Below are 14530 nucleotides of genomic sequence, written 5' to 3' on the forward strand. Positions count from 1 at the left end.
ATGAATTAGTCAGTAATAACATTAATATTGAATTTCTATGGGTTGCTCCCTCCCACAGAGGAATTGCTGGAAATGAGAGGGCGGATACAGTCTCTAGAGGACCACCAGATGAGGATCATAAGGACATCATAAAAGTGCCATTTACAGACCTCTTTTTGACTGTCAAAGATGAAATGTTTGAGCTATGGAAAAGAATCTGGAATATAGTAAAGGTTAATAAGGGTAAATGGTACAGTGACATAAAGAAAGATTTTTCAATTCCATGGTATAACACTGTACAGTCTGAATCAAGAAAATTCACATCAGTAATAACAAGGATGAGATTTGGACACTGCTTAGTCCCCTCCCACCTCCATAAATTAAGAATTTTAGATGATGCAAAATGCCCCAAATGCTTAGAAAATGATGCTGACCTCAAACATATAATCTTTGATTGCAAAGCACTAGGTCTGGACAGAATTTTACTCTGCTCTGAAATAGATAAAATTTGTAGAGATGAAGATATAAGTGTACCCCGCCGCCCAGAAAATTTACTGTCTAATTCAATGAGTTTCTAAGTTACGTTAGTAACATAGAATATCATTGGTCTAATTACAATTTTTTCAAATGTTTATACCGTTATAATTATGCTCAACGATGAAAAAAGTTTAAATTGTAAATAGGTACCGTAGTGTTTTGTTTTTTTTTTTTGTAAATAGTGCTTAGTGTGAACATTGGTGAGAGCCTGTGGTGAGAACCAACATAGAAGAAAGACATTCCTTTTTTTTAATTTTAATCTGTTGTATTTTGTATTATTATTGTTTTTGGAGCAAAGGACTCGTTTCCAGCTCCCAATAAATTAAAAAAAAATTAAAAAATAAGTGAAATGTGGTGAAATGTATTCTGTCTTTTGTCAAAATGTTACTGTCAACTAACATAACTCTTCTTCCTCTTTTTTTTCTTATTATGCCACTTCGGCTATAAAACCATGGCCAGTGTCACAGTATAGCAATATGACATTTATTATTGCTATACTGTGCCAGTGTCGAGTAAATGGCGGGAAGCGTTTTCATATTACGTCAGGTCTAAAGGCCCGTTTTCACTTTCATTAGTAATAAGTGCAACTTGCAAGTAATTAGGGCAGGTAGTAACTAGTGCAAGTGATTAGCCGGCTGCGTAGTAACGTGATTAAAACTGTATTCACTTTGATTTTCACTTCGATAGATTACAATCTACCGAATAATAATACGTTAAATAATTGTAAGCAGTATGTTGCGGTTCACAAGTGCCCTCAAAACCATATACGATGTCAAAAACCGCCTTTAGACGGACTTGCCCCAAAGACTAGGAAAGTCCGTCTACAAATGGTCTACAAGATGTTTCTTTGAAATATCAACTATATTTGCCACACAATTAATACGTGGGGACATCTAACGTCTGTATTAGGTTTATAAAAGATTACTTTGTCATCTACTGTGAACACCGTCATTCTAGAGTCATTACAAAAGAAATAGGGGCAGCTCAAAGCCAACTTCAAATAAAATATGCCGGTTTTCCCCAAGTTGAGTTACAATTGAATGAATGATTCAATTAAAAACTAAATAGAAACAAATTAAAACAACACATCAATAAACACTCAATATAATTGTCATATTTCAAAACAATAACTAGTAACTCCATTTAACTAGCTTACAATATAGCGACCAATAATTATTTACAACATAACTAGCGTCATATTGTGAATATATTCTACTAATGCATACTCAATTTCTAAAGCAAACTGCCTAAATACTAATAATTTACAATTATTTTATCTCCGCTTCTTAATCTATCATTTAATAATAATATTCTTAATTCATGGATGACAAAAATATAACAATATAATTTTCTTACCATGCAAATATAATATTTATGAAAATTTTGTTATTAAAATGTGAAAAAAATATAAAATATTAAAATGAGGGCCACTGCAATGGTTCTGTCACACCGTGTGACGTCACTGAACAGTGACGTCACACCTGCTAACCCCGCGTTCCATTTAGCGTTAAGACGATCAAAACGTTCAAAATGCCTCCATTTTGAGCGTTTTGATCGTTTTTATTGCTAAAATGGAACGCGGGGCAGGACAGTAGTGACGTCATACAGACTATAGATCCGTTTTGGCGCCAAAATTTAAATAAAAAATTTTAAACCGCATTTTTTTAGTAAATTCCAGTGTTTTAATTTTTTAATATACTTGTGGTCTATATTCTACATAGAGTTCTTTAAAATAAACACAAGAATAAAAATATCGCATCTTCCCTATTTAAAACATGTCATACATAATATTGTAATCTACTTCCTTTTTTGGGTCAGATAGAATAGAAGTCTCATTTTGATGTGATGTAAAGATTTCATTCTTTTATAAGTAATTAACATATTCACGTCTTATCATTTGTAATTTCCTATAAGAAAGTCAAAATATACAATTAATATAAACTCTATATTATAATTATATTTACAAAAATTAGGTGCTCACTAAATAAAAAAAAACTATACAACAAAGAATTTGAAATCACTAGTGAATCTAGTGATACATATTATATTTTAAGTTTAATTTTTAAAAACATTCTCTAACCAGACAACACCACCGTTTAGTACAGCATTAAGACAGTACTTGCTTTGTACATAAGGGCTATAATAACTCACCGGGAAGCCAACGCGACGTAGCCAGTGATGTTACCATGGCAACGTCCAAGCAACTGCAAACTGCAAAGCGGTGTTTTTCTTAAAGTTAAGTTTAAAAACAACGCTTTGCAGCGACGTAGAGGTGGTAATGTCACTGGCTGTGAATATGACCCGGTGAGTTATAGCCCTAACGTGCAGGAACTATAATAGGCAGCACGTCATGTCAATTCAAATCAATTTTAAGTTTTAGGTTGGTGATACCAGATTTTACAATCGCCTTCCCGTTCCCTTTTGCATCTACAAGCTGGACCGTCACAATATGGTTTTACTGTAGTATTTTAAAAACCAGTCAGTTTTTATTACTACTTTAGTGGAATGCGTTTGAAGCACGGTATACAAATAAGTAGTGGAAATAATTCTATATTTTTACATATTATCGTACTTATTATCTATGATATGTTTTTAATTTAATGACAATTATATTAGAGAAGATAAAATAAGCGGCAATGGACACATTGTGTCATTGTCATATGATCGATGATTACAACATACATTTGATGACAAGATACGTTGATTCTACATTATTGTGCGTTATTAATGGTTCAACATGTACATAGTCTACATACTTTTTCTTATTTAAAAATCTGCAGCTGCAGAACTGTCTATGCTTAGACGGTACTATTTGTCTACGGCTAGAACAGACAGCAGTCGGTCTGGTTGTCTATGCTAAGATGCTTATAAATAGTCAGTACTTAAGATGCAACCCGGTCTCAAGACGCGGTTCGGCTCTGTGATTGGTACAAATTTTGACAGCCAACCAATCACAGAGCCTAAACCGTGTCTTGAGACCGAGATGCATCTTGAGTACTATTTATACCGGCCCTATTGTCATTTGTCTCTATTCGTGTTGTCTATGGCTAGAACCAAACAGCCGGTCTGCTTCTCACGAGCCGCGACGCGATATCGCGTAGATATTATCTATGCTGTAGTCTATGTCTAGAACCGTTGTCTACACTTAGTCGCTGGTAGATATATTTTTATATGCTACTGTTATAGTAGATATTTTATATAGAACTGTTGTATACGCTTCTTCGCTGGTACATATTGTCTATGCTCGTAGCGCGTTTTAGGGTTCCGTAGTTGTTTACGCTAGTGTTGTCTACAGCTAGAACCTCACGGGCATCCAGCAGCCGGTCTGCTCGTCGCGGCGGTAGTAGTGCGCGCGGTTTTCGGGAAACACTGTCACAGCGGGGAAAGGATGCTGCTGGATGAACTTGAGCATCATGCGGATCTGGAAATCATAAATTAAAGCATTTTATACTGCTTTAGACATTTAGAGCATATTTCACCACTTATTTGGCAGATTCTCCATACTCTATCTGTCAAGTTAAGTGTTGGATAGCCTTATCAGGACGTGGTGAATCAGGCCCTTATTCTCTCAGGCCCTTAGTCGCTCTGTCAGACGCTCTAAAGCTCCACAAAAAATATTTTTTTTGCTATATTGTTAAGGCATTATTTATCTCTCACGTTATGTACGAAGTGCGGCGGTTCCAGCGTGGGCGTGGTGCTGAGGTGCTGCAGGATGAACTCGTCCGACTGCTGCAGCCACAGGTCTACGCTGCGCAGGGGGTCGTAGTTGAACGGGCCGATGCGCAGCATACCGATGCCGTTGTCGTATATGTCCAGCACCTGAAATTGTGATTTATTTACAGATTATAGATGGCGCTTTTCTCTTCTTCTTTGTTTTGTAGCCGTAGCCCGTAGGGTCTATCGTGTCAATTGTCTTCTCAAATAGCTGCCATATGTCACGAAATAGCTTTTAATTGTCACTGTACAGCTTTCATATGTCTGTCGGAACTAGGACACGACATTTCGACATGAACGACCCTACGGCTACATAGCGCCAAACATCCTTCATTTTGGGGGGTTTAGGGGACTTTTTGGTGAAACTCGCATATTAAAACTAGATTTATATGAGTCCGCGTGACCGAGCAGCCCGGTCGCTACACCACGAGATCGCAAGCAATTGAAGACATGGGTGGATGAAGCCGGTGAGGGTAGGGTGGCAAATGATAATATATCGACAACCCTCATTGGGGGCGGCGATCACGCGGGCGACTTACCTGCGTCGAGTTATCCAGTCCATCAGAGCGGAATCGAAATAAATATACTCTTTTCTAACGAACAGGTTTACGAAGATTAACCAGGTTTCCAAGCCCTAATTGACCCTAACTAACAGAGTTTTCCCAAAAATCACCCCCTCCCATAAAGGAACGCGTCGGACGACACTTACTTGCGTCGAGTTGGGCCCGCCGGTGAAGGCTCTCGCGCTGCGCAGCGGCAGTTCGGGGCCCTTATCAGGGAAGTTGGCGGGGAAGATTTCCCCGGCGCGCAGGTCGAGCCCCACGCCCGTCACCAGAGGCGCCGGAGCGGAGCCCCCGAGCGCCGTGTTGAGCTCGCAGCAGCACGCGAGAGTCAGGTCTATCTCCTCGGTCAGACGGTGGAACGACACTGAAAATAAAATTATGATTTATGTTTTTAACTGGAAGGAATAAAATTATGATTTAAGTATGTTTGTTTTATTACTAAAAAGGAATGATAGTAGATTGAAAGGAAAAAAATATGAGTTGCTTTTTTGCTTATTTCTATATTATGTTTTATTTTTTAGATTTTCAAAAACTTCGCAAAATATTGATTTGTATCTGCCTTCAGGCGTCTACAACAATCTATTAAATTATTTCAAGTTAATCAAAAGTCCAATAATAATTTTAATAAACCCTATACTTAATATTATATGCGACATTATCTGCATTCCCAATTTTACGAGGATCTATGAGCGATAAATTCGATCACATAGTGCAGCTAAATGTCTTTCAATTCTAAACCCTACTCTGTTGTAATAGGATCGTTATGAGAATTAGCGTGCTGCTGCCCACGCCCAATTGTAACATGACGGTACGGTATTTGGCACCCTGACAGATGGAACGACCTTCGCGACAAATTTAATTATCACTTGTCTGTCTGTATAGTGTACGTTATTCCAGACACAGAAACTCATTAAGTCATTACCTATCATGCGTACATACTGTATACATATTGTTAAGGGTGGGTTGCACCAACTTACTTTAACTATAACTGGAACTTTAACTAGAACTTTAACTACAATGCAAAATGTCAAATATTTGGTCAAAGTTAAAAATGGACACCATCAAGACGCCATATTTAACCATAGAGCTCGACAATGCTTTAAATGCACGTGGCGAAAAAAGGAACCAACGCTGTCATCATACAAAAACGCCATTTTTGACAGTTCTCCTTTACCAGCAGCGACCCCGCAAATCCTACTGAGATTCAGTTGATTCGATTTTTGATTGTGTAAAGGAGAACAAAATCGAATCAAAACGTACGAAATCTACCTCCCCTTAGGGGCTTTAGGACGTTGCTTCACCTTGGCTGCATTAGTGAGGGCGGCCTATACGGCCTATATATAAATCCAGGTTTAAGCTGAAGGTGATACTCACGCATGATATTAGCGAACAGCTTGTAGGAGTATCTGTGGGGTTCGGTGATGCCTTTAGATATATTTAAATATAAATAAGCCGCCGTATAGGCCGTGGCATGGGCGTCAGCGTTGAGCGTCCTATGCCGGCTTCTCACGGCGCGTAATATCACGAGCCGCGCCGCGCCAACTCGAGCCACGCGCCGTATGAAGGTAGTGACTCAAGGTGTACATATGACAGGCGAGAACTCGTACAGTTTAAAAATCGTCTCGGCGCGGCGCGGCTGGCGATATTACGCGCCGTGAGAAGTCAGCACCAGGAGATAGATTGACATTTGGGCTGAGCTGAAGCTGAATACTCACGCATGATATTAGCGAACAGCTTGTCGGAGTATCTGTGGGGGTCGGTGAAGCCGCCGACGAGCTGCAGCTCGAGCCGGCCCTCGGGATAGCCGACCGCGAGCTGCTGCGTCTTCGCCACCATCGCCGCCGCCGCCTCCGCCGTGCCCGAGCCGTCGAAGTGCGCCAGCGAGACTGCGCCTGAACCTGAAAATTATAAAACACATAATATTAGTAATAAAAAAAAAACACTTTACTCTTAATACGCTCAATCGATTTTAATATAATTTGGTATGGTGATATAAATATAATAGTATTAGGACGAAGGATAGTTAATTATTATCTCGGAGAACGGTTCCACCGCTATTAACAAATTTTAAAATAAAGTTGCACGGAAAAGGGTGGAAATATTTTACCTTATATAATAATTTACCTGAATGCTTGACTATGACTATTATACATGTTGTGGCGTCGTCCGATCCTATGATAGTGACGTTCTCTGAAATAGATAAAACATCGATAACATATTTATTAATTTACTAAATTAGGTTTATTCTTCAGGACGATTCACTTTTTCCATTCAAATAGGATTCGGAGACTTTAGTTGCGTAATTTCGGTTGGTAGAAATTCTGCTGCAAGTGCATTTGGTTCCATAATATGAAATTCTAAGGCCTCAGCCTCGAAATCAGCGGGCAGCGGAGCGGTAGCGGTGGCGGCGCGAGAGTGACGCGTTCGAAAGTATACATAGATTTACCAATTACCAGTATATGAAGGCAGCGCGGTGGCGCGGCGAGCGGCGCGCGGCATACTTCACAGCTTCCCGCGCCGCCGCTACTGCTCCCGCTCGCGCTCCGTTGCCCGTTAATTTCGTGGCAGAGGCCATACTTCATTTACACGACCATAATTTTGTGGGTCGTGAACGTGATTGGTATATTCAAATTATTGCAAATGCTCCCGGTGAAGCACCTTAAAGCTACTCACTGTCGTGCGGCACCGCGGCCGCCATCTCCCGCTGCGCGACGTACAGCAGACCCTGGGGGCCGACGACGCGCGGCGCCCCGGCCAGCAGCTGCGCCGCCGCGTCCCGGTACCCCGGGTGCGCCGCCAGCAGCGCCCGCACCGACGTCGGGCACTCGTCCGCCAGCACGCCGTTCAACACCACCACCATACTCACGCTGCAAACAAATGAAAATATATAGATTATTATTTTATTTGCACACAAACTAAAAAAAATATACAGGGTGCATCGATCCAATTCATAATGCTTTAGGATGTGGAGATTGTGTCCCTTGTATAGAGTTTACAGTAAAACTAAAGGTGCCAGTTGGCAGCGGGCGACATGAAGCGGCAGCAGACGACGTGTCGTCGCGACACTACTGTTTCTATGTTTTTCTATGAAAGTGTCGCTATAGCTTCGTGTCGCTAGTAGCTGCGCAGGGTATTTCATAGAAATACATAGACCCCAGTAGTGTCGCGACTCGTCGTCTGCTGCCGCTTCATGTCGCCGGCTTCCAACTTGTAACTTGTGCCTCTTTTGGCAAATTGGCGGTCTTACCGCTATTAGCGGTTAAGTTGTTAAGTTGAGCAAGCTTATATTATCACACGGTAATAATAAAGAAATACAAAGTACTTAATGAAAAGTTTATTTCGTCAAATTTTCTGGAGTTTAATTTTTTGACATACTTACTACCAGTTTTAGTTCATTTCATTCATTTAAATGGGGGTATCATTCAAATGAATGAAATGAACTAAACCTGGATTAGTTAGCTTTTGAATACAGGAAGTCACATGACACATCTCGTAAGTTTTTAATCTCTTGAAGTTGTATATCTATTAAATAGTAAAGCAGTTAAGGTTTTTTGCAATTAGTTCTTGTGACACTTTTTGCTAATAAATATGTTGAGAATAATAAAGCATCGACAGCAAAAATAATAATTAAGTATTACATTTCTGATAGTCTGGAGCCAATATAACAAGGCGCCACATTAACAATGATGATCTACATTAATTTACATTATTACCACGTTTATGACTTTGCATATTATATTATAATAACTAGCTATTTGACCGAGCTTTGCTCGGTATTCGATAAAACACGAATAAAATGACATTTTCTAATAATAATTCCTAGCTAGATCAATTTGTCGCCCCCGAAACCCCCTTTATACTAAATTTCATGAAAATCGTTGAAGCCGATTCCGAGATTCCAATTATATATATATATATATATATATATATATATATATATATATATATATATATATAAGTGATACATTGAGCAGGAAAATTGGAAAATACAAGATAAGTAAATGAAAAATTTTCAGAGACTGACATTGGTGTCAAATTCAAACCATCAATAAGGAAAAATTGATTTTCAACAAAATTTTCTTTGTTTAGCGAACACATCGTTTTGGAATTAATCTGATTTCATATTTCTATAAATCGGATAAATAACGTGAAGTACCTATACTGAGTCTAGCTAGTTTAGCCAGGCAATGCTCTGCCAGTTTCGAATGTACCAGTACCCAGTACCCACGACGAAAGGCTGCTGCTAGTCGTCCGCGGACGACAAAACACTTCGACGACGAAATTGATGATCAATATCATCCCACACATCACGTTGAGTCGGTCTCCCTGGACTGCATACGTGTAGAATGGATGATGATGGAATTATTTTTTTTTTGTACTAAAATGAACTATTGCATGCTTAAGTGTTTATAATTAGTTATTATGAGTGTTTGTTTTTAGCCTATTTAATTTTTTAAGGATGGTTAGTGAATAATTATTTTAGCTATATCTTTTTATTTTATTATAAGCCTATTTTATTGTACTGTTTACATATTAGTTTTTACGCGTCCTTTATAATATTATTATCTTTTTAGATTAGCGGTTTGATAAATAATGTCGGAGACCGCGGGAGCGCCGGTTAATTTCATACGTTGTCCGACCTGCGACCGGTCTTTCAAAGGGGTAAAAGGTTTGAATATACATTTAGGTAAGACGCACAATCACAACGCAAACCTCAGTAGTACATCCTCGATACCCCCATCATCAACCGAAATCCCATTTTGGCAAACAATTTCAAATTATAAGTCGTCAATCCCTATTTTAAAACGTATCCCTAAAGGTGCTAGGATTCAGGTAGCCAAGCACCTTTCATCGGTAATTAGAGACGTTATTTCTAACCCCGGTTGCTGCAAGCAGTGGGAAAACCTCCTTTGTTTTTCATACAACATTCTCCACGCTATACAAGATAAAAAACGGTCACTAACTTCAATAATTAAAAACAACTGCTCCACTATTAACAACCACACTGTCAACCATTCACTATCGATTAACCCCCATGATAACCCACGTCCGCATCTAACCATTTCGCATAGTTCAACACATAAAATAGAATCAAAGATCAGTGACGGAGACCTTAAAGGCGCTGCCAACCTGCTTTTCTCCAATGATTCAATAGCTCCGTACGATGAACATACCCTTGAAGCTCTCCGCCATAAACACCCCTCACTTCCTCCACCCACCAAACCACTTCCATCCAGCACCGCTGTAGAACCGGTACAGGCCTCAGTAAAAGATATAAAGCACGCCATTATGTCCTTCAGGACAGGATCGGCCAGTGGGTACGATGGCTTAAGTCCGCAGCACTTGAAGGACCTAATCTGTACTCCGGGAGACTCCGCCAGAGCACTTCTAGCAGACCTGACAGACTTAATTAACCTCATGCTATCTGGCAAGGTTCCTCATAATGTTACAAACATCTTATATGGCGCCAATTTGTGTGCCTTAAAAAAAAAAGACGGTAGCATCCGCCCTATAGCTGTCGGCTGCACCTACCGAAGAATTGCTTCTAAAATCTGCTGTAAATATATTTCGCGTAAGCTGACGGACACTTTTCAACCTGTTCAACTCGGTTTTGGTAGTAAGGGTGGCTGTGAGGCTGCCGTCCACGCACTCCGTACCTATATAAAAGCCAAAACGGGGCAAGTAGTCCTTAAAGTTGACGTGAAAAATGCTTTTAATTCTATCTCTAGAAGTGCTCTTCTGAGAGAAGTTCAAAAACACGTGCCAGAAATCCAAGAATACATCTTACAATGCTATGGTTCGGATTCATCACTTATATATAGGAGCGATCTTTTGCTTTCCTCTACCGGTTGCCAGCAAGGCGATCCTCTGGGCCCAGCTATTTTTAGTCTCACCATACATTCGATCATCACATCTCTTTCTTCAGAATTCAACATTTGGTACCTGGATGATGGGACCCTCGGTGGAGACGCAGCCACAGTCCTACTTGACTTACAATCCCTAATAGAGAAATTCCAATCGATTGATTTGGAACTTAATTTCTCTAAATGCGAACTTTTTATTAATAATGATAATCCCGTCGTTCAATCACCCGATACGATATCAAAATTTAATAATTTGTCCCCTAACATCAAAATTCTTAGTAAAGAGTCCCTCCGCTTACTAGGTGCTCCCATTTTTAGCGACGGCTTTAACACCTATATTTCGGAACAAAACAACAAATTTTCACAATCATCCGGCAAACTCATGACAATAAAGTCCCATATGGCGTATCAAATCATTCGTTTCTGTCTGTTTGTGCCCAAATTGACATATGCTCTAAGGTGCTGTCCTTTATGGGAGTATTCAGATTCACTGTCTCAACTAGACCAGACCCTAAGAAACACATTAGTCAATATTCTTAACTGCCGAATCTCCGATACCTCTTGGGTTCAAGCTACTCTGCCCATCCGGTTCGGAGGCCTGGGTATAAGAACGGTGGCTAGTGTGTCGCTGTCCGCGTTCCTTTCTTCAGCCCATAGCATCAACTCACTTTTTAAAAAAATCGTCACCAATTCATTAGGCAGCGTTGGCATTGACTCCTTAACCGAAGCTATAAAAACATGGCGTGAAACCTGTACGGCCGAAATCCCAGTCAATACCAGCATCCAAAAAAATTGGGATGAACCACTACTAAATTTGGCTAAACTTAACCTTCTAAATTGCTCGTCCGCCGCAGACCGTGCGCGTCTCTTGGCTTCCGCTGAGCCAGAATCGGGGTACTGGCTCCTGGCAATCCCATCATCCAATATAGGCACACTTTTGGACAATCACACCTTCAACGTTTCAGTCGGCTTGCGTATAGGTGCCGAAATCACCGAAGCCCATCGCTGGCATTGCGGCACCACAGTGGACCGCCAGGGGCGCCACGGACTGTCTTGCCGCCGGAGTGCCGGCCGCCAGGCCCGTCATGCCTCCATAAATGACGTCATCCGCAGGGCTCTTGCCACCGTCAACGTGCCGGCTACACTCGAGCCGAACGGTATCGCGCGTGACGACGGCAAGAGACCTGATGGAATGACGCTCATTCCATGGAGCCGGGGCAGACCTTTAGTCTGGGACGCCACGTGCGTGGACACATTGGCGGCGTCGCATGTGACGGCCACCTCAAGGGAGGCGGGAGCGGCCGCTGCTAACGCGGAGACCAACAAGAGGCGGAAATATGAATGCCTGGGCCAAGACTTCATATTCCTGCCTTTTGGTGTTGAAACCCTGGGTCCGTGGGGCCCCAGCGCAAAGGTCCTATTTAAGGATTTATCCCAAAGACTGGTCGACAAATCAAATGACCCTAGGGCTGGTGCTTACCTCGGCCAGCGCATTAGTTTGGCCATACAACGAGGTAATGCTGCCAGTGTAATTGGCACTTTGCCCGCAGCCTCCGACCTAGATTTAATTTTTTACTTATAGTATATGTATATTAGTGTTTATTTCTAAAATAGTTTAGTTTTATACTTATTAACTTTATATTAGATTCGTAATATAATTAGGTACATGTCATATCGCATTTAGATTTTTGAAACAAAATAAAGTTTAATATATATATATATATATATATATATATATATATATATATATATATATATATATATATATATATATATATATATATATATATATATATATATATATAATTGTATTCGATAAAACACGAATAAAATGACATTTTCTAAAAATTATTCCTAGTTAGATCGATTTATCGCCCCCGAAACCCCCTATATACGAAATTTCGTGAAAATCGTTGGAGCCGATTCCGAGATTCCAATTATATATTTATATACAAGAATTGCTCGTTTAAAGATATAAGATTATGAAAATTCCTTACTTAAAAGACGCGATATTCAGGTTTATTATGAAGTGTTATCAAGATTCAATGGGTCGTAATTCGCATAAAGGTGCTCCCTCACCGGGAGAATTCGCTTGTAATGTAACGTTACAGAGTCAAGCATTACATCAGTGAGGGAGGCGAACCGAGCATTAGCGTGTTTCCTTTACACACGCGCTGCAGCGGCAGCTGCACCACCACCGCGGCGGCGCGCCGCCGTTGCATACTCATCCTTGTACCCCTTTTCACAGGCGCCGCCGCTGCTGCGCCGTTTTTTTTTTTTTTTAAATGAAATAAGGGGGCAAGCGAGCAAACGGGTCACCTGATGGAAAGCAACTTCCGTCGCCCATGGACACTCGCAGCATCAGAAGAGCTGCAGGTGCGTTGTCGGCCTTCTAAGGGGTAATAGGGGAGGGTAGGGAAGGGAATAGGGCAGGTTACGGAAGGGAATAGGGGAGGGTACGGAAGGAAATAGGGGAGGGTAGGGAAAGGAAAAGGGTAGGGAAAGGAAAAGGGTAGGGGATTGGGCCTCCGGTAAACTCACTTACTCGGCGAAACACAGCGGAAGCGTTGTTTCACGCCGGTTTTCTGTGAGGACGTGGTATTTCTCCGCAATTGTTTAAACAAACATTGTTTAAACAATAGCAAGGAATTGTTATTTTTCAACCGGACATTTTTTTTTATATTCTTTATTGAAATACCAATAAAAAAGGTGCTATGCTATGACTTTTCACGATAAAGTTAATATTTTTAAAGATATGAATTTTTAAAGGTTTGAAAAATCACAAATTTGGGTACTTTCGACCCAAAAAAAAAATATATGTAAAAAAATAATAATGTCTAAGTTATATATATTTTTAAATTCTCTATACAATATTAAATAATATTATTAATAGAGATTTAAAAAAAATTCATTGTTTATATCTTTTTTTTATCTTAGCAAAAGTAAACAAAAAATTGTGTTTTTTGTATGGGAGTTTCTTGTATGGGAGCCCCCTTAAATATTAATTTTATTTTATTTTTAGTATTTGTTCTCTTATAGCGGCAACAGATAAACACAATCTGTGAGAATTTCAGAAGTCAACTATAGCAGTTCTTGAGATACAGCCTGGAGCCATACAAAAAACACAATTTTTTGTCTACTTTTGCTAAGATAAAAAAACGATATAAGTAAACAATGAAAACAAAATATGAGGGCAATTTGAAGAGGATCGTATAAAAAAATTGAGGTGAAATAGTTTTCGGTACTCATGCGCAGACTCGTGCTAGTCTAACTCTATCTATTAAAGAAAACCGCATCAAAATCCGTTGCGTAGTTTTAAAGATTAAAGGGAACAAAGGGACATGAGGAGGAAAAGCGACTTTTTTATACTATGTAGTGATATACGTCACCTAAGAGTTACGGGGTTGTCAATTCATACCTTAAATTATAATGGTTTAGCTGGTGTCACTTAAACGCGGTCGTTGAAAACAAAACTGACGTTAGGTGTCCCTTATATTGGCTTATGGGACACCTAAATTTTAGGTGATGTTGGTGAAAAGTGAAAACGGGCATTATTCATTTATATATTTTTAAAGATAATCATATAGGTTTTAAACTATACCAGATAATTCAAGCTAATTCCAGTATTATGTTCAAACATTTAGTCACAAATGTTAAAAAATGTTAAAAATGTTTTCATGTTAGAAAATGTTTAGTAAACTTTTAGTTAACAAATTATAACAAAACAAATTACTTATAAGTTATAACAAAATCAAGCACGACGTGTTACCTTTTGTTTGGTATTTTATAGGCGACGGTGGAGTATGAGGTGAGTCAATACCAGATTTAAATGAAATTAAATGTTATAAAATGTTACTAAATATTTTCTATAAG

General features: G+C 39.6%; 1 protein-coding gene across 7 annotated transcripts in view; it reads right to left on the bottom strand.

Annotated features, from left to right (window-relative positions):
- Positions 1 to 3721: 3721 nt before the first annotated feature.
- The window catches only part of LOC121739396 (protein N-terminal asparagine amidohydrolase), a 101065-nt gene continuing 90256 nt past the window's right edge, over positions 3722 to 14530 (bottom strand). For all 7 annotated transcript variants that reach the window (XM_042131853.1, XM_042131852.1, XM_042131849.1 and 4 more), the window contains 6 exons: positions 7467 to 7660; positions 6918 to 6983; positions 6509 to 6691; positions 4940 to 5157; positions 4174 to 4335; positions 3722 to 3937 (listed from right to left, as the gene is read on the bottom strand). In XM_042131853.1, coding sequence (XP_041987787.1) covers positions 3812 to 3937; positions 4174 to 4335; positions 4940 to 5157; positions 6509 to 6691; positions 6918 to 6983; positions 7467 to 7653 — 942 coding nt within the window. In that variant the 5' untranslated portion in view covers positions 7654 to 7660 and the 3' untranslated portion in view covers positions 3722 to 3811. The remainder of the gene's footprint in view (positions 3938 to 4173; positions 4336 to 4939; positions 5158 to 6508; positions 6692 to 6917; positions 6984 to 7466; positions 7661 to 14530) is intronic.

The sequence above is a fragment of the Aricia agestis genome, chromosome Z (genome assembly GCF_905147365.1).
Source record: "Aricia agestis chromosome Z, ilAriAges1.1, whole genome shotgun sequence".
Taxonomy (NCBI): domain Eukaryota; kingdom Metazoa; phylum Arthropoda; class Insecta; order Lepidoptera; family Lycaenidae; genus Aricia; species Aricia agestis.